The 20086-nt window shown below is 31.4% G+C and overlaps 3 protein-coding genes and 1 pseudogene across 7 annotated transcripts; 3 read left to right on the top strand and 1 right to left on the bottom strand.

The window, feature by feature from the left end:
* On the top strand, positions 2745-3249 carry LOC109344748 (annotated as a pseudogene).
* LOC109346383 (probable ribose-5-phosphate isomerase 2) lies at positions 5597-7134 on the top strand. Its single transcript, XM_019585912.1, has one exon. It carries the CDS (start codon positions 5872-5874, stop codon positions 6664-6666), a length of 795 nt encoding a protein of 264 aa, XP_019441457.1. The 5' UTR covers positions 5597-5871; the 3' UTR covers positions 6667-7134.
* On the top strand, positions 9391-11277 carry LOC109346382 (exonuclease V, chloroplastic-like). 2 transcript variants are annotated; one of them, XM_019585911.1, is made up of 3 exons: positions 9391-10106; positions 10146-10186; positions 10384-11277. In XM_019585911.1, the coding sequence occupies exons 1-3, from the start codon at positions 9691-9693 to the stop codon at positions 11232-11234; spliced, it is 1308 nt and encodes a 435-aa protein (XP_019441456.1). In that variant the 5' UTR covers positions 9391-9690; the 3' UTR covers positions 11235-11277. The 2 variants fall into 2 exon arrangements, with proteins under 2 accessions (XP_019441456.1, XP_019441455.1); XM_019585910.1 differs by having other exon boundaries at positions 9396-10186.
* On the bottom strand, positions 11824-17166 carry LOC109346381 (sulfhydryl oxidase 2-like). 4 transcript variants are annotated; one of them, XR_002107515.1, is made up of 13 exons: positions 16625-17165; positions 15771-15795; positions 15588-15680; positions 15306-15487; positions 14992-15061; positions 14837-14905; positions 14682-14755; positions 14450-14594; positions 13228-13268; positions 12912-13058; positions 12347-12832; positions 12166-12219; positions 11824-12131 (listed from the first exon to the last, which is right to left on the bottom strand). XR_002107515.1 is itself a non-coding variant. In XM_019585909.1 (13 exons), the coding sequence occupies exons 1-12, from the start codon at positions 16843-16845 to the stop codon at positions 12198-12200; spliced, it is 1527 nt and encodes a 508-aa protein (XP_019441454.1). In that variant the 5' UTR covers positions 16846-17165; the 3' UTR covers positions 11824-12131; positions 12166-12197. The 4 variants fall into 4 exon arrangements, 2 of the variants coding, with proteins under 2 accessions (XP_019441454.1, XP_019441452.1); XM_019585909.1 differs by having other exon boundaries at positions 12395-12832; XR_002107516.1 differs by lacking the exon at positions 12166-12219 and having other exon boundaries at positions 11824-12164; positions 12288-12832; positions 16625-17166.

Here is a 20086-nt window from a genome sequence, read left to right as displayed (position 1 = left end):
TATATATATCATTTTCAACCCATATGAAATTAACATGTATTATTTTAAATGATATGTGTCACTTTTTACTCAGAATATTTTTAATATGATTTATTAAGAAAATATATCACATTTCATATTTATATATATTAGCGAGTTGAGAGACATTGTTGTATCAGTCAATTTACTTTTCTATCATTTATAATGTATAGTCTACATGCCTTAAATGTCAAACATAATATTTTATGTTAAATACTTGTATTATGTAGTTGAATTTATTCGATTAATGTAATGCTTATTTTTTTAAATTGAACATTCACGTTCTACATTATGCTTAAAATAACTCATAGTTACAATGTAGTAAAAATTAAATAGTTATCCAAATAACATGGAACATACATTTGGTGAAGAGGTACATTAGATTATATGTGGTTTTTTTGTATAAATTAGAAAATAGTAAGAACAAAAATAGAGAACCGCAAAATGCACTATAATGAGTGAATATTTTAGATTTTTCCTTTATTAAGTAGTATAGATAAATAAAAAGGTATATGGTCCGATTGGATAAAAAAATATCATTACTCAAAAATAAAACTTTTAAATTTTGTTAAATAGAGGTAGGCTTTTACCTTGTCCTTTTGTTCAACAAAGATGTAGTAGCTATCAGCACATCACATCTGCAACTTTCATTTTGACAATCTCTTCTCCAAGTTTTAATTTTGTAGGCATTATTACCCGCAGTAATAATATATTAAGATGTTTAAAAACTATTAAAATATTTGTGCTTGTATTATGTCAAAAAAATAAAAATAAAATCTATATGCATGCCTTCAATAAATATGTTAAAAAGTGTTTATCATTCTTTATCGAATTATACCAATTACTTAAATTTCAACATACCAAACATTTTTTTCATGTGGCTTAAAGTGGATAAGGATCACCTATTCATATTCTAGTCCTATTTGATGTCCCCATTCAATTAAATTTTTTGCCTTAATTAAAAAATATATTTATACTATATATAAAGTCAAAATTTGAAATAACTTCCCTTATTGTGTAATTTTTATTTCCTATATTATCCTTAACATTATTTAATTTTTATAAAAAAACTATATAATAGTATCACACAATATTCGTCGGTAGGCACGAAGTACCTATACACACTAGTTATAATAACATAAATTAATATTTCCACATTAATCTATATAATTTAGTTGATTAGGTAAATGAATACAAAATTATTTTAGGAGAGATAAATCTTATCCTTATCCGTCTCATCAACATGGAATCATCCCTAATCCATTAATTTTAAATGTTAATTAATATAACATTATATACATAGTTAAAATGATGAGAAGCTGAAACTGAAAATTGAAGAAAAAGTGTCATGCATTCTTTTTTCCTTTCTTTTCTTCAATAAAAATAGGTCAAGCCTATCTTGTATTTCTTTGTTCCCACGTCCTCTCCACCCTTTTCCTTAACTCTTCCCCATACCGCCTTCTTTGTTTTTTTATCGATATTATGTTTAACCAATCGAACCATCTCTATGAGCTTTCTTCATATGCGACACATACATATGCTTTAACTTTACAACTACTCTCCCACCATTATTCTTACATGATGATATAACCATCAAAATCGGATCAAGAACCCGGGTATTTCCTTTCCCTCATCATGATTGAACTTAGTCTAAGATACTATTTTCTTTAATTGTAAATTTTCAAAGTTTAACACTTAAGCTTTGTTCGAAAGTTAAGAGGGAAAGGGAAAGAAGGGGATAAAGGATTAGAAATGGGAGGAAGAGAAAGGAAAATGAAGGACAATTTTTCCTAGTATGAAATTTAGATAAATGAATTAATGATAATATAAGAATATTTTTTTCCCTTAAAATTATAATTAAGAATAAGAAATGAACAATAATATATAATTATATATTGTTACTAAACATATTTAGTTATTTTGACATATTATCCCTAAAAAAATTCAAATTGAGGAACTTTAAAAATAGACACATGAAATGTTTTGGAGGGTTCTAGTATGAAATTTAGATAAATGAACTAATGATAATATAAGAATATTTTTTCCCTTAAAATTATAATTAAGAATAAGAAATGAACAATAATATATAATTATATATTATTACTAAACATATTTAGTTATTTTGACATTATCCCTAAAAAATTTCAAATTGATGAACTTTAAAAATAGACACATGAAATGTTTTGGAGGGAAAAACCCTTCAAAATCTTTCTCTCTCCTTGATCCAACTCCGAAAAAACTTTTCAAAGTCATCACTTCCATTCATTTCTCATCCAAAACTCTACTCTCAAACAAGGTCATAATGGTTTTGTTTGAGAGTTGGATTTTGGAGGGGATGGAAGGTTTGAGAGTCATTCACAAATGTATTTCATGGCTCCCAAACTTTTTTTTTCCTTCCTTCCCCTCCAAAACAAACCCTAAGAGATTGTAAGTCTAATTTATATTTTTACAAAAAACCAATGATAATTAAAAATAAATGATAAATATAAAGTCACATTATATAAAATTCTTATATGATTAATACATATATTTTTTTTCTTATCAAATTTAACTATAATATGTAATTAACGTAGCTTCAAAGAATTCTAAGAATTTATTTATATGGATTATCACAAGTGTCACTTTCATACTCTGACACCTCTAATCATTTATAATTTAATAATCACCAAGGGAGAAAAATTATGTCCCCTATTCTTATAAATATGGCATATCATTGCACTTGCATTTCCATTACCAAATCAACTCACTATACTATTATTTCCAAGTCCATTAATTACCAATATGAATTCCACTTCTTTGAGCAACTATTCACAATTATTCAATCAATTTTCAACCTCCAATAATCCAGGCTCTGATAACAGAAAAATCAAGGCCCTTCGCAATAGCTATGGCATCTAATAGAGGAGCAGCAGATCAGAACTTTGGGGGAAGGTTAGTGGATGAAGGCATGATTGTGCTAAGGAAGAGGATCCATGAGATGAACATGATAAAGGGTAGTTATGAACCACCTTCTGATTGGATGAATTGGGAAAATCATTATTATACAAGCTATGACTCTGTCATATGTGAAGCAATGGTTTTCTTCAGACCCAGTTGATGAATACTAGGCCTAGTTTGGCTCTTGGTGTAATGGCTCTTGTTGCAATGAGTGTTCCAACTTCAACTGCTATGGTTTTGTTTCAATTGGTGGAGTTTAGCAAGGGTGCTTTGGTTGGGATTCATATTAATTAAGGGAATGAAGTATCTTCCTTGTATGATGAGATAAGTTATCTCCTTCTACCAATGAAATCATGACATGTGTCATGTTTCATCATTTTCAATAAAAATATTTTAAAAAATAAACAAAATAACACACATGTCACATTTTTACTGGCTAGAGGAGATAAGTTATATCCTTGTATAAGGAGATACATTATTTTCATTAATTAATTAGTTAGTTAGCTTTGTTTCTTTAATTAGATGTGTATATTTGGAAAAAACCATGAAGTTCATTTGAATTCATTATAGATTTTTGGAAATTTGATGGATTTATAGTGGTTTCAATCCATATTAATGTGACTATTAAGAGATCATTTGGGGTGTGAGGTGAAAAACCTTAAGTCCTATTTTCGTTGGAGGATGAAGGTTAAAAGGCTTACAAGCCCCTTAGACCTAACAGGTATAATGGGTTATGTGGCCTAGTGATGATTCATAGTTCTACACAAATAAAATTTATCCATAAGTGTGCACCACCACATCTGCAACTGCTTCTAGCATTTGGGACTGACAACCTTTTGGGTGTCAGATGGAGGTGTAATTGGAGGTCTCAAACTATAAATAAGACTATTAAATTATGTCTAATAATAAATAACATACCTCATTTAATTTATATATCTCTATATTAACTTAATATGATTTTATCTAATAATAAATAACATTTTTAAGTATTCCATAAAACATTTTGAATTAGAATAGAGAAGTAGAAAATTTTATACAGAAGATTTGGATTCTTTTTGTGCCTCTTGTCTTTTCATTTCCTATATTCCAAAAATCTATATTTTTTGTGCCTCTTGGCTCTTCCTCAAATGTAGCACTAAAAAAACTCAAAGTGCTATCAATTTTATTGATTATCTATTTATAAATTTCACATTGACAATACATTCTTTTTTATATTAATATACTTGTTAATATGTTGGCAATGATTACCTAAAATTATAGGTTATTCCATGAAAGATAGTATAGATAAGTAGATAGAGTATTTAATTAAAAAGCTCCGGTGAGTAGAAGACCTTCCTTGCAAATCATCGCACCCATTAGCTTATGCTAAAATAAGGACTTTCAAGCAACATAGTTTAGCTTTGAAAAAGTTAAAACTTTTGACCCAATAAATCTGCAACAGCCTGATTTTGCGGGGTGATTTCCGCCACAGACTCCGATCATCATGCTTCATTATTATGACATCCACACCGAACGCTGAGTAGTTACACACAAACAAAACAAAGTACGCTGTATGGAGTTATACAATGGTGAAAACATTATCTGTGCTGTTTCGCCTCATTGTTTCATTTTAAAAAGTGGTTTGTTCTTGTGATAGAGTTTAAACTTTAAAATCTGTAAAATGCAGTGGTAAAGTTTTGCATACTGCCAGCATATCATCCATCATTGATTTGTATTACTTTTGTGTTTGTGAGAATTAATAGTAGTTAATAAATCAATGGTGAATAATTGACTGACAGTATAAAAAACATTTGAATGTAAAAATATTAAATCTTTGGAATAACAATTATCGTTCTGGAACTAATTTGAATATTGATATTTTTTGTTTAACTTTCATGTGCCAAGTGTGCCGTCGTTGATGGAAATGATTTTTAGAACTTTGAAATTTAAGGGAATTATTAGGGGGGGATTAAGGATGATATTAACCTAAAAATAATTTAAGAATCCAAATAATGATTTGCCTAAATATTAATATTTATTATACACAGACGTGAAGTTAACCCTTAATGCATAAGGGAATTCCGTCTTTATCACTTTATTGAATTGGTTAATGAATAATTATTTATATTATTAATTTCATGATTTTTTCAACTTTCTTTTTAAATATTAATTAATAATAAATGGCGTTGTGTTCAATACTTTAATAAATATTAATTAATAATAAATGGCGTTGTGTTTAACTTTCTTTCACAGTCTGTTCTTTCCTTTACTTCAATAAATTTGTTTAATAAATCAATCAAATTGAATTTGATCTTAAAATTAACTAAACTTATAAGCAGATTATAACTCAATTAGTTGGAGATAATATTTAAAAGTTATAGATATTAAATAAGTAACAATCATTTAAGTTAACAAAAAATATAAAAGAGTATATATGGGGTCCCATTATTTTATATCATGTACCCCGATGTAATGATTAATCCGACAAATAATAATAATTACAATTTTAATTTAAATAATTTTATTTAATCAATAAAAATGATGATATATGAAGTGATATAAAATATAGACAACAAATGTGATATAAAATATAAATTGGTTAAACCAATTACAGGATCTCTGTCGGTTTGACGTCTGGCCCAGGTTTTATAGTACTACCTTAAACCCTGCCGCTCTTTTTATCTGCACTGAAACCCTACTTTCCTCATACTCAATCACCACCGCACATTCATTAATATAATCCATATATATCTATATCTCTCCCTAGTTTCTTATTTTTCTTTTATTTTCTCATCAATCTAACCCAGACCTTTTTCTCGGGTACTTTTCGTTTTCGCATAAAACATAACAAATTCTGTGATTTCGCCTTCAATATCTCTTATCCAGTTTCATAGTGGTCACAAGTTTAAACCTTTTTCGTATTTTCAAGCACCCAACATGGCTATTCCCTACCCCCATTTCATCGCATCAGAGAAAGCAGCCATGGAAGCTGGTCTTCTCTCACCTTCCCAACCTTCCATCATTCTCACGCAGGATGATTTGAAAAAAATCGCAGCCTACAAGGCCGTGGAATACGTCAAGTCCGGCATGGTTATCGGCCTCGGAACCGGGTCCACCGCGAAGCACGCAGTGGCCCGAATTGGCGAGCTTCTCCGACAGGGGAAGCTCAAGGACATTGTAGGAATACCCACGTCGAAAATGACACATGAACAAGCCTTGTCTGTAGGAATTCCCCTTTCGGATCTTGATTCGCACCCTGTTATTGATATTGCAATCGATGGTGCTGACGAGGTTGATCCTTATTTGAACTTGGTGAAAGGGCGTGGTGGGTCCCTCTTGAGAGAGAAAATGGTAGAGGGTGTTTGCAAGAAGTTTTTGGTGATTGTTGACGAATCCAAATTGGTTAATTACATTGGAGATAGTGGTTTGGCTATGCCTGTTGAGGTCATTCAGTTTTGTTGGAAGTTCACTGCTTCAAAGCTTCAAAAGCTGTTTGAGGAGTCTGGTTGTGAAGCAAAGCTTAGAACTTTTGGGGAAAAGAAGGAACCTTTTGTCACTGACAATGGGAATTATATTATTGACTTGTATTTCAAGGAGAGTATTGGTGATTTGAAGGTTGCAAGTGATTCAATTTTGAACCTTGCTGGAGTTGTGGAGCATGGAATATTCTTGGATATGGCTACTACTGTTATTATTGCAGGTGAACTTGGTCTAACCGTGAAAAATAAGTAGTTGAGTTTAGACCAGAATATGAGAAGAATAGGACAGATTAGGAGAGGTTGATGGTATTTTAATTGGTCAAGTTTGACACTTTGACATGGGTTTCTAACACATCAATGACTCAATTTTTTTCCAATTAATCTATAGAAAGCGCGTTCGTTTTTTATTATTTTAGAAGGGGGGATTTTTCTTAAAATCCTGTTATTAGTGGATACAATTGTTGGAGAAAGTATCATAACTCCCCCCATTTTTTGTTATTTTGTGTTTTACCTAGTTTTAGCAAGTAGAAACAAATTTGAGACTTGCTTGAAAGCTTAGTATTCAGCTCATTCAATGACTGTTGTGTAGTTCTGAATCAGTTTGCCACAATTTATTGTTGAGTTGATAGTGTTTAACATATTGAACTTGTCTGCTTCAGATTCTGTTCGTTTACCCTTTGATTTGCTATTGTTGAATTCCATAATTGGTGCTTCGTCATTATAAGTTGCAACACTACTTTCTCTGGTGCTCTCAATATGTATCTGCAATACAATATCACTTTTTATCCACTTCCATCCATTGCTTTCTGTTTTAATTACGATAATAACCAGAACAATGGTTAACGTCCGCATCTCCAACCTGATTGGAGGTGCCCTTGTTAACAATGTTTATACCATAGTTAGTTGGTAAGCGGTACATTATGGGCATATGGTTCATTTGAACATATATGATTCGTCACTTTTTACATTGATTTTATGATACATTCTTTATGTAGTACAACTTTTTCATATTTTATTTGTCTTTTGGTAGCATGTTACCTGAGGGGGTTTCTTTGTACTTATCCATTCCTTGACTTTTAAAAGGATTGGTTGTTCCATCCTATACTTTATCTTCTTTAATTCTTTTGACATGTATTCTTCCCTTATGAAAAGAAGACTCCAACTGTATCACATTTGTCATTGTAATATCAACCAAGTTAATAACCAGCAATACAGTGGAACCTAGTCAGTATTTTCACATGTTGGCTTCTTCCTCATTAGAAACAATTCAAGCTTACTTGTATTTCAGTGAATATCTTGAAGTTGGAATATTTATTAATTATTTGAAAAGGTTATACCAGCTAAAAATAATACAAGTTGTGTACTGATTAATGGGCATATATGTTTTTCTTGTAGTATTGGGTAGCTCTAGAATTGGGATAAGGTTTCTCTAAGAGTCTGTTTGTGAGTTGGTTATTGGAGGGAATTTGAGGGAAGGGAAAGACTTCGGAGCCATGAAATACATTTGTTATGGTTATCTTACTTTAAAAAACCCATGAGGAGATCTTTACTCAATATTGATAGTAACATTGTGATAAGCTACATTCTTGGGAGTAACATCATTCAATCCCATGTAACTTATCAGCTTTCTTACCAGTCTGAACTGTGAATGAGAGAGACTCTTTGTCACGCGTCTAAGTATTTTTCTAGCAACAACATAATGCTGATAAGTGGTGTATGATTCCTAACAAGTATGATTGGATAAGATACACATCTAACTTTCTGAGAGGAAGGGCTTCACACTGTTCTGAACATTAATATTTGCCTAATATCCAAATTTTATGCAATTGGTAGATATTCTGTTTTGCCTTCAATAAGATGGTTCTTGACAAATATATTCTGCAATAGTCTGATGACCTTATTCTGCAATAATAAGCCTCTGGTTTCTGTAAAAGATTACATGATCCAACAGCATAATCCAAATTCTGTTTGTTACTAAATGTTCATTCATCATCAGCTATTATTATATTTATGTGGCTTATTATTTCTCTCCTCATATGGTTTCATTAGGCCCTGCTTAAAATATTAGGAAATTTTTGCTTGTTAACCTGAATTGAAACTTGAAACATTATAGGGACAGTCAAATAATTGTGCAGCTTTTATTTTAATTATCTTGGCAAACTTTCAAATGCTTTAAATCCAAATGTTGTTATGTTATTAAAATGAGAGTTTTAGTTAGTAGCTAAGTTTGTCTTTCCTTAAATACATGTTACTGCAATAAATACAGCTACGGCTGCTTTTGCTGCATTTGTGATGTGTCTCACTTTTGGCTATGGGTTCCAACCACAGAACCAGATAGATGTGAGTATACCAAATTACTTTTCTCAAAAAGAAGAGATAGATAGAATCCATTGACAGGTTATTCCATCAAATGTTTTTCTTTCTCTCTTAGGTGTAATCCATTGATATTTTGAACTCGAATTCAGCCCTAAAACCAATAAAATCTAACTATATTCAATCTAATTATGATCGGGTCATAACATGTAAGCGGGTTGGGTCGGGTCTTGATAACCCCTAAAATCTATTGAAAGATTGTTCCAGTCAAATAGATTCTTTCAGCTTAAAGTGTCACTCATCCTATCATTTTCTCCTTTAACTATTTTCTTTTTGCTTTAAGCATCTTTTTCTCCTTTTGTTACTTGTGAAGTCCTGGTCTTCTCTCCCATAATCAATCCAGGAATACCTTTTATTTAATTTTGAGTTTATTGTGTCGTTATTAAAATTAAAATCAATAGAGAAATGTTTTTTCTAATATATTCTGATTAAATGAAGTATGTTGTTTCAAATATGTCTCAAATCTTGTTATACATTAACGATAATGAATCAAAAACAACAACAATAATAAATATTTTAATTGATACGACATATTTTCATTGATGTAAGATATGATTTGGAACATATCATCCTCTTAATTCTAATTCACATTCATATAATTCATTTATCTTTCTATCCATCATTTCAACAAAGCAAGAAGTGGGTTCCATTCCATGTCAAAAGATAGAAAATATTTATAAAAAAACATTACCATTACAAAAGAAGTCACATCATAATCCCTGTATAGGGGGACACGTACCAAAGCATGATTGCTTCAAGCACAAGTTAAAGAAGTTTCTATGGAAACATAGCTGATTAAGAAACCCAATTCTCACTAGCTCCCTTTGAATAAAATTTCTAATGCTTATAAAATCACTTGAGAGTTACCAAGTATCAAATTCCAAGAAATAACTTACTTTTCATCATGGCTGGAACATCCTCTAACATCCCAATTGAGACTTTAAGCCATGAAGAGATGCATTCTATTGATGCTGCTTTAGCTTCTGCTTCTGCTTCTGCAGCTTCTTCTCCTGTCACTCCTCCTTCAATCCATTCACATACTTCAGTTCAAGCCAAATCAGATAACTCGATTCCGGTTCGAGCTAAGAGAAGCTTATTCAACTCTGCAGAACCTGATATAGAGGATTATGGCAAGATGGTTATGAGTAAGAAGAAGACTAGAGTAGCTGAGACATTACTACACCGGTTTAGGAGCAAGAGGGGATTGTTTGTTACTGATGTTACAAAGACAGAATGGTGTGAAAAGCAAATGGAATTTTCTCTATTTTTTGAAGAATGGAAGAGCAACAATGAACCTCAGAGACATGATGATGATTTTGAAGAATGGTGTAACAAAAAACAAAAGGATTTGGCTCTTGTTTATGGAGGAGGAAGGAAGAACAATGAAGCCAAAAAAGCTGGTATTTTTGGATTGTTTTATATTGTGGAATAACATTAATCAATTACTTAAGAATTTAGGATTATTAATTATAAGATATGATCAATTAGTGGATATTGTATTGAGCTTTTAACATGGATAACAAGAGAAATTATTGCAAGGGTTGATATTAAATATTATGATTATTTAACTATATCTGTAAATATTAAATTCTTTCAGGTATAGCTAGGCATACTCAACTTGAAAAAGAGGTTCTAAAACATGTGGAAGTGGAGGTTAATTCAGAAGAAGATTATATGGCATTGAAGCTTGTTAACTTCATAAGTGGTGTGAATCAATTGATGTTTGGAGGATTAACACGTGAGCTTCCTTTAGTAGCTTTTGCTTTTGAAGAAGGTATATGGATGGTAGGAAAAATTGATGAGATTCGTATGCCAATATTTGAAAGTGATCATAATCATAATCATAATCGTAATCGTAATCGTAATGATAATCATAATCCAATACTAGTTGAAACAAAGACTCGTGCCAAAGACACAATTCCTGCAGAGGCACAGAAAAGAAATGGAAGGATTCAACTAATGTGTTATAAGTATTTATGGGACAATTTAGTTTCTCATCACAATGATTTCCCTACTAAACAATTTTTTGATTATTTTGGGTTAAATGGTAAATTTACTCTAAGTAAAGATATTCAAGTGGCATGTGCTGATTCTGGATTCTTTGCAAGGACCCTTTATGATGTGGTAACATGTTACAAAAATACTTGTAAGATGTTGCCTCTTGCTCATGATCAACTAGTGATAAGATATGAGTATCAGAAAAATAGGTCCCTTATAGATGAAGATAAATTTTCATATGATGATGGTTGGATAAAGAATAAGATTAAGAATTGTCTTGAGTTTTGGCTTGGAGGTAGAGATGCAAATTATGTTGCTGATGAAGAGGAATGGAAATGTGAGTTCTGTGATTTTGTTAATGATTGTCCTGCATACTCTGACATGAGTGATTGCACTGAATCCTTTACAAGTGATGAGTCATATCCAAATCCAAGGTATTATCGTTGCTGATTAGAAAATAATGTAAAGTGAGTTGCACATGTTTAGTTGTTCAGTGACACTACAGTCACATGGTCTGTAATAAGTTGCTTGTAGTAGAGTATAAGAGACTCGATTGCTATTTATTGTATCTTTTGTAATAATTTTATGAATGTTTGATAACTACTATTATTATAAGCACAATTTTTAGAGATTTTGATGGGTTTTTTATAAGTCAATTTACATTTTATAGAATACTTGTTCTATTTGTCTTTTTTTTCATTAACTAGAAAAAATAAATATGTAAACTTTCTCATCAAACTTATAAATTAGATTGTAATGTCATGGTATTCTTTTTAAAATGTCTTGTGTGCTTAATTTGGTTGAAAATGTCTTATGAATTATAATAAAGACAAGCGAGTATATTTTATGAGGAAGTTATTCTCGAATTAATAGGAATTTCCATTAGAAATATATTACAGTAAACGTTTGTTATTGAGAAATTATATTAAAATCAAATGATTCAATTTCAATCATTTGTGAATTCATATTAAAATCACCAACAGAAAATTGAAAGTTTCCTCAGCCTAAAAGGTCATGACTGTATCCTTGGCAGTGGCACCACCAAATGATAGTCTACCATAGGCTCCTGTGATTTCATTCAAGTGTTTGGTAAAAGTGAACCACACATAATAATGTAATCCATGCTTATAGTTTATAAAGTTACTTTAAGAATAAAAGGCAACCCAAATTTACAGAGCAAAAAATGTTGCTACATGTCATTTGCTACTTCCCCCAAAATCATAGGCTAGACTAGATGTAAGCTCAGCCCAAAAAAGATAGTGCCACAGATCAATAACCAATGATGTTCTGTACATTCTACTAAGGAATGATAGCTTGGAAAAGGGACCTTGGCAATGCTCTTTGAACCATAAATTTGATGCCTACTAAAGCTGCTATGCACTTCATGCTTCTCTGTATACTTGTATGCTATTTCTACTTCCATGTTCTTCTTGGCCTGAAACAAGACACAAACAAATAAATAAGAACTCAACAACTCTATAGTTGAATCTATCTTCCTTATACCCCCCATTTAATTTTCGTCAGGTCCCAGTTATTAGTTAGTTTTGAAAAAAGTTCATTACCCTCCTAATTATCATATGTTCTTTAAAGAGTGTAGGTGGTGGAAATACTTCCGATTCTTTTGCTGTGAACGCCAGTAATAAGCGAGTCCTCCGAAAGCACAGCTAGCAACAGCAATTGCCAATGCAGCTCCCAGAGGCACCACGATTGCATTAGATGCTTCAACTATTAAATCTTTAACAGCTCTGTCAGCTTCGTCGTTTCCAACAATCTTCTTGTCCTTGTACAGAGAAGCGAGCGTTTTTCCATAATAATTAGTCAAAAACTTATAGACCTCATCCTGTTCCCATTCAATTTTGTTGTTCTTATGGTCATGGCCTAGGTAACAGGAAGGGCAAAGCTGCTTTGGAGGCCAAATTATCTTTGGGAATTTGGGATCACCAGTACCTAAAGATGCTTCTTCTTTACTCAACCTTTCATTCACCTTATTATGTGTACTCCACAACCAGAGAGCATAGTCACGAGCTTTGTTGAAAGTAATAGAAACACTGAAAATTAATTTAAATATTAGAAGGCAGAATAAGAAGCATGAATAACACTGACATTAGCAATTCTTAATTCCCTTACCTTGAGCACATCTCGTAAAAATGCTGCCGGCATTCCTCACAAATGAAGAAGTTGTGAACAAAATCACATGTTGCATTAAATGCAAACTGGCTCTCTCCATCCTCAATCTTCACTGATAGTGAATGCAGAAGAACCCATAAACCACAGCTGGAAAAATGGAGAGAGAGAGATAAGAAGGGGTATACTGTTAAGATTGTCATAGCGATAGTTTGTACCCAATGCAGAATCAAAGATTTACTTAGTGAAGCTCCACATTTGGTATATAAAAAATATTCACATCTCAGAACTACAAAAAACATTGGGAGTGAAAATTTACCTAAAGCCCCTGGTATCATTCTTACTGCCACGGCAGAACATCTAAAAAGAAAAAAGTCAAAATAATCAAGAACCTTCTGATACAAAGAGAACAGAAAATTTCCACCAACACAGACAAGTTAAAATTATAATTAAATAAGGAAATTTAACACATAAAAAAAACTATATTTACTGATTATGAAAAGGCTTAAATGCACTATTCGTCCCTAACTTTTTTTCACATGTGAACTACGTCCCTTAAGCCAAATATTGAAGGGTAGTGTTAGCCACACGCCCACACCAATGTCGTCTGTTAGTCTTGGATGGAAACTTGATGGAGGGACTAATACTATGTAACAGTAGAAACTTGAGGACCTCTATCGTCCGAAAAAGGTTGGGCGACAAACTTTGGGCACAGTCAAAAGTTGAGGATGCAAAGAGCATTTAAGCCTCAAAAAAGGATCGGCAATGAGCTCTTTGTTCGATTAAATCATTTTGCATCACAAAAAACTCACATTACAGGTCAGCAAAGGCAACAAAAATATTGAAATGTATCTTCAAATCCCACATAACATCAGAATGAAGAACCTAGCAACTCTGGATGGCCAAATAACAAGATTTTGTTTTTCTTAGAGATTAAGAAAAATACTATTAACAGCTATGTGCTTTCTTTGTAGGGGTAACTGCGCAACTGGAATGCAATTTTTTCATTCACATTATAATCAATCTAGGTGACAATTTACCACACAGAAGCAGCACATGCATCTATTGCGCAGTTATATGTTGTATTTGAAGAGAAATGCATGTCTTTTCCATTGAATTGTCCCTTGCATTTGTTAAATGATAAGAAAATGATTTCTGGCTTCTCCTTGGTGATCAACTCATGGTTGTTTCAAGTAATTTATACTACTGATATGAAAAGAATTTGGACAGTTTTGTTGCATTTCTCTGTTAATTTATTCAAAGGTTACAAGCATTGAGAATAATTATGAAAGCATTGAGAACAAATCATGACACATGCACGTATATAAAATATTAAGGTTCCTTGACATGGAGAATTTTGTTATTTTTTTTCTATAAACCAAATATGAAGTCAACTTGCAAATACTCAAAAAATACAAAATGAGTTTTAAGTGCGGAACACATTGTAGTCAATCGAATTATAGAAATAGTGCATACAAGAGCCAAGCAGAAGTGTTTTACAGAAGTGATCAAAAGGTTAAATATGAGTATTGAGATCTTACCCAGTATCCACGAGGAACATCTTTTCCACAAATCTTTAAGTTGCTAACTGAACCCTTATCAACTTCATGCTCATTAGTGGACCAAAAATCTGTTGGGTACAAGTCATCAAAGCTCACGAGTAATTCGGCAGAACCTTTTCGGCATCTGAAAGAAATGAACCAGAACAGACACAAAAATGGTTACACTAAATAATGGACACAAAAGAAAGAAGCAGTAAGTGGTTCATCTTACCTCCTAGAAGGATGATGAGCAACCAGAAGCTGAAGAAACTTTATAAGTGAAGTACGAGTTTCTGGTTTTATCATCTGTTGCACATAAAGTATATGTGCTATTATCCAAAAGAATGAGCACAAAAAAATACCAATCAGGGAGAAATGATAAAGTACCTTGTGATCTAAGATGATGTCAAACGCTGTAGACGTTGCCTCCTCAACATCATAGATAGCCTTTGCAATCTTTCCAAAGCCGTGCATGAAATATGTCAATATCCATAGATATAAAGCAAAAATAAGTTATGCATATGACACGTGTAGAAGATGACCTGTCCAGGGTCAGATATATTGGACGAAAGATGCTCATTTTCAAACTTCTGATCATCCAGGCCAAATGAGCTGCAAATTTTGAACAATATAAGTTCTGAACAAGAAAATAAGCTCAACTTAAATTTACATCAAATTTAGGCGAAATATATGATGACAATCTCCGTTTCCATCAGAAGCAACTGAAATGTAAGTATTTAAGTTTTGCTTACTGCTTAATTTGTAGTATATAACAAGTACGCAATGTTGATATTCTAAATTCTATTGCAGCGTCTAGCTTAACCACACTAACAATAAATGTATGTATACCTCATACCTGCCTAATTGCTTGTTGATCCAATTGAGCAACCGATCAGCCGTGTATGCATCCTTAATCACATGTATATCACTTTTCTTTTGATCGGGTTCCCAACTACCACCAACAAATTTAGGAGGATGGCCCCAAAAGAGCATAGGATAATGACCAACAGAAAATTTATCACAGAGTTTATTATTTATCTGTGCTGCCGAAAAAGTGAACAGGGAGGTACTGATCATGCATGTTTTGTATAAACACTAAATCACATCTTGTGAAGAAAATATAAGAAGATGCACTTACCTTTGATGCACAATCAACCCTCGTCATTAATATAAATCCTGGATGCACTGCATCAGGTCCGTTAAATAACCTTGCAACCTTTTCATAGTGAGGCTGCAATATAAATTCAGTGAGATAATAATGGTGAGTTGAAATATTCATTGAAAGTCCCAAAACAATTAATTACTTTAGAGCAAATGATACCTTATAATTCCTGCAAGCAGGACACCTGACATAAAATTAAGGGACACAAGGGAAATTAGAATTTTTTTATCCACATATTTCATGCTTTTAAATCTACCTATGGCAAAAAGAATTTGTAAACTATTGCTTATCTAGGAATGCAAAAGTCTATGTTCAATGACATAATAGAAAAAGAACAAAATATTTTTCCATTCCAATTTCTGTTTGTGGATTAGCCTCTTAACTAAAGCATTAAATATTAGAAACCATAAACAAAAGGGCCATTTTCGGGAGTCATAAGATGGTTAAGGTGAAGGAGTTTAAGGAATGGAGTAAATGAGGTTGTGGGTTCGAGTCTCACCCATAGCAAATTAAAAAAAAAGTAATAAGGTAGTTTGATGGTTAAGGGAAAGGGATGGAGTGAAGGAGATTGAGAGTTCGAATTTCGCTCACAACAAATACTAACATATTAACATTTGCCGATAAAAAAACAAATGGGCCAATTTCAAGCAAAGTCTCAAATTATATTTCCCTTTTTTCCCTTCACTGCTCATAGCCTCTATCACATTAACTATAAGCACTCTCAAATGTTTATCTACAGCTCCAATGGCCTATAACAGAATTAGTATTTATACTGTAAAACAAAACCTCACTTTAAAAAGCAAAGTCAACAAATCAGTGAACCAAATTTCACGAAAGCCTTGTAATGCTTTATACTATGAAATCTACAGTCAAATTTTATAAATAAAAAAAACTCCTACAATCAAAATACAGTGTCTTAAAAGTCCACACTTTCCAATACTCATCAGAGAATTCAATCAATTCAATAAACAAAAACATAAAATTGTGAAAAACGAGAGATTAGGATGACTAACCAATGGGCAAAGAATTCAACAACAGCATAAGTAGAAGGTGTATCTTTAAGAACATCATCGAAATTCGTTGCATTCAGCTCAACAGCATAATCAGGGTGACCATTTTTATCATTGTCTCTAACCTCTCGAAGGATCGAACGTCGTGATCCAATTAACGATAATGGAGTCGCAGAACAGCACACGAAAAGAATGCACAGAAACAGACCCAGATATGAATACATGGCAAAACGGTGCAGATCACAGGGGAGAGAACGTGATAAGACTAGGGTTTTGAGGGTTAATGGGGAAAATTGAATAAAGGTGAGGTTTTTGAAAAGAGAAATGGATCTATTGGTGTTTGTGTTATCTCTGAGTTGTGAAAGTAGTCGAAGGTTAAGGGATTCGATTTGATGCGATGATGATGAAAGGGTTGAAGAGGGTTTAGGGTGTTATTGTTGGGAAGGGAAGCATGAACCAGAAAGGGGTGAGAGTTACGTCTACTTTGCTTTTGATTTGGAGATGGAGGAACCAGCGACCACTGTAAACATGAAATATTTACATATTTAAAACTTATTTGCGAGTCCTATTAAAGAAATGACTTCACAACCATTTCAAGAATATGTTTCATTAAACTTTTCATTCATTTTCTTTCGCCTGCAAAATTAGATTATCAAGCAAACTATTAGTCTTTCTTTAGGTTAATATTTAAAGATCAAATATTTTTAAATTATTTTTAATTATTTTTGTAATTTTAATTTATATTATAGCAAAAAAAATTCTGTTTAATTAAAAATTAAAGCATAATAGTAAAATCTTCTTTGACATTAATTAAATATTATAATGTTTTAAATTTTGAATATAGAGTTATTAATTAATATTATGAGTTTTTTAGAGTTTTAATGCAAACTGAGTCAATCAGTACGACCATTGACTCATTATTTTAATCAGTGACCCAATATTATAGCAGCCGAGTCATTGAACGATCCGAGTTTAATAACACTTATATACATGAGGGGGGATTCGTTTACACCCAGTTTAAATTGTACTAGTTACATTCACTCTCAACCATTTATTTTCTTAAATCCAACAGACCAAATGGGAAAAAAAAATCTTAAATAACTTTTAAGTTTCACATTTTTTGTCCATTGGATTTAAGAAAATGAATGACTAAGATCGAGTGTAACTAATATATCTTAAATTGGGTGTAAACATATTTCTCTTCTATATATATTATAAAAGGTAAAAGATTGATATTTGATCTCTCATAATTATACTTACGCGAGGACTAATTGAAATATCCCAAATAAAGCTAATTCTTAATCTAGAGAATAAGAAATATCGTCAGTCTAAATATAAACTGGATGAAAATTATATATAAAAACTCATACTATAAGTTAAAGAAAAAATTATGTAAACATATTATATGTTTGCTTGGCAAATTTCTTTTTCCTTATTTTTATATTATACAAGCTGCCTCTCCATCTTCTTGAAATAACACTTACATTCCGTCCTTGCAAACACAATAAGGCACTACTCCTATACATAAGCTAAGGTTAACAAATATATTAATAATGATGTTAAACAAATCATGAGTTAATTTAATGAATCGATATTAACTTCTGATAGTATCTTACTCATTATTGATATGGAATATCAAGTCTTTGCATAGTTGCATATTGAATCTATTAATATAAAAATAGTAAGAGTAATTAAAGAAATCTTTTTGATGAATTAAGAAGTATGAAAGAATGTATGAAAGAGAAAGAAAATCTTGAAAAATAAAGAAGAAAAAAGAATAATATTTTTCATTATTTCCTCGATAAACTAAATTATAAGGAATAATGAAATTATCATGTATATACTACATTGTCTAATTGATAAGTAATCAATTAACAATATTGTTAATTGATTAACGAATACAAAATTAACCATATAGTTAATCAATTACACACAACATAATACACAAGTATTTTAACAATTAATGATTCCATTTACCCACCATGAGACAATTATCTACATTGTTGTGTATGGTCTCTCATAATAACAATACATGTTGGGGAAGCAAAATATATGCTCCCACAGTCCCACCAAGTTCCATCATCGTTCCTATAGGAATCGTATGGTCAATACTACAAATTAATTATTAGACGTATCGCAAGTAGTGCACTTGAGTGTAAAAATTGCACAAGTTATAAGTAAATACGTTTGCACCATTTTACATAGGATTCTAGAAAGAGTAAAGGATTAACAAGTTTTTTACTCTGTCATTAGAATATATATATATATATATTACATTCTTCTTGAAACCATGCAACTTAATTACCTAACAACAAAATCGTTTTCTCTTATCTCAATGAGGTTTGACGTTAATATAAATAGCACCATCAGGAAACATTTTTGTATATGTGAGTAATCCCAACTATTTTTAATTCTTTGTGAGTATAGTGTAGAGATTGTTTGGTTGATGTGATTTTGAGATAGAATAAGATAATAAGAGATATATAGGAGAGTGTTCATTTTTCTCTTATTTGGTTGATAGTAGAAAAAGGGAAGAGAAAGAAAAATTTAGTGAGTGGCTGGGTGCTATCATATTTTGTTTCTCTTCTCCTTATATGAGAAAATGCATGTGAAGAACACTGGATTTATAAAATACAATTTCACTCTTCAAAATCAAAATATATAATAATATGTATATTGTTGCGAGTATTTATTATTGTTAGCCGTATGCGCAAAATCTTTTTTTCCACTTAAAAACATATCATGTTATGTATAATTAATAATTAAAATAAAGTTAAAAACATTTTAAATAACATATATTCAACAATGAAATCATAACGACATAAAATTTGTAACTAAATTAATATATCACTGATATTATGCATATTCATAAATTTGTAACTAAAATTAATATAACATGGATAACATGGATATTACTTTAAATTTCACTAATTTTCTTATTTTTTCTTTAGTCATACTCTATCTTCCTATCTTATCCAACATTTTTCTTCCCCAAACCATCAATATATACATCTTTTTCTCTATATGTATTTGGTTAGCATAAATATATATTATTCCACTACAAGATCAACATTTATAAACAGAAAATCTGCCATTTCAGATGGCCCTTCGTTGGAACTTTGTTTTAATTATAATTGTTTGTTATGTCGTAATCAACCATTAACTATTTTTGTAGAAGATTCATTAAATCTATTAGATTTACTTACTCAGTTTTTAAAAAAAACAAAATTTATTGGTGGAGTAAGTGAATTTCACTCTTTTATTATAAAAAGATAAATAATTAAAAGCTGGAATAAATTTAAAAAACTGAGTAATTGAATCTCTTGGCATAATAAAATTCAACAACTTTTATCTACATTCTCATTAACTCAAACAGAACATTCAAACATGGGACTAACCACGTGACAATATAATTATTATGTCAATCATAATCTTCTGCAATTCCTTTTTGATCCAGTAACATAA

This window comes from Lupinus angustifolius, chromosome LG04 (genome assembly GCF_001865875.1).
Source record: "Lupinus angustifolius cultivar Tanjil chromosome LG04, LupAngTanjil_v1.0, whole genome shotgun sequence".
NCBI classification, from domain to species: Eukaryota; Viridiplantae; Streptophyta; class Magnoliopsida; order Fabales; family Fabaceae; genus Lupinus; species Lupinus angustifolius.
This window is presented reverse-complemented; position numbering and strand designations above follow the sequence as displayed.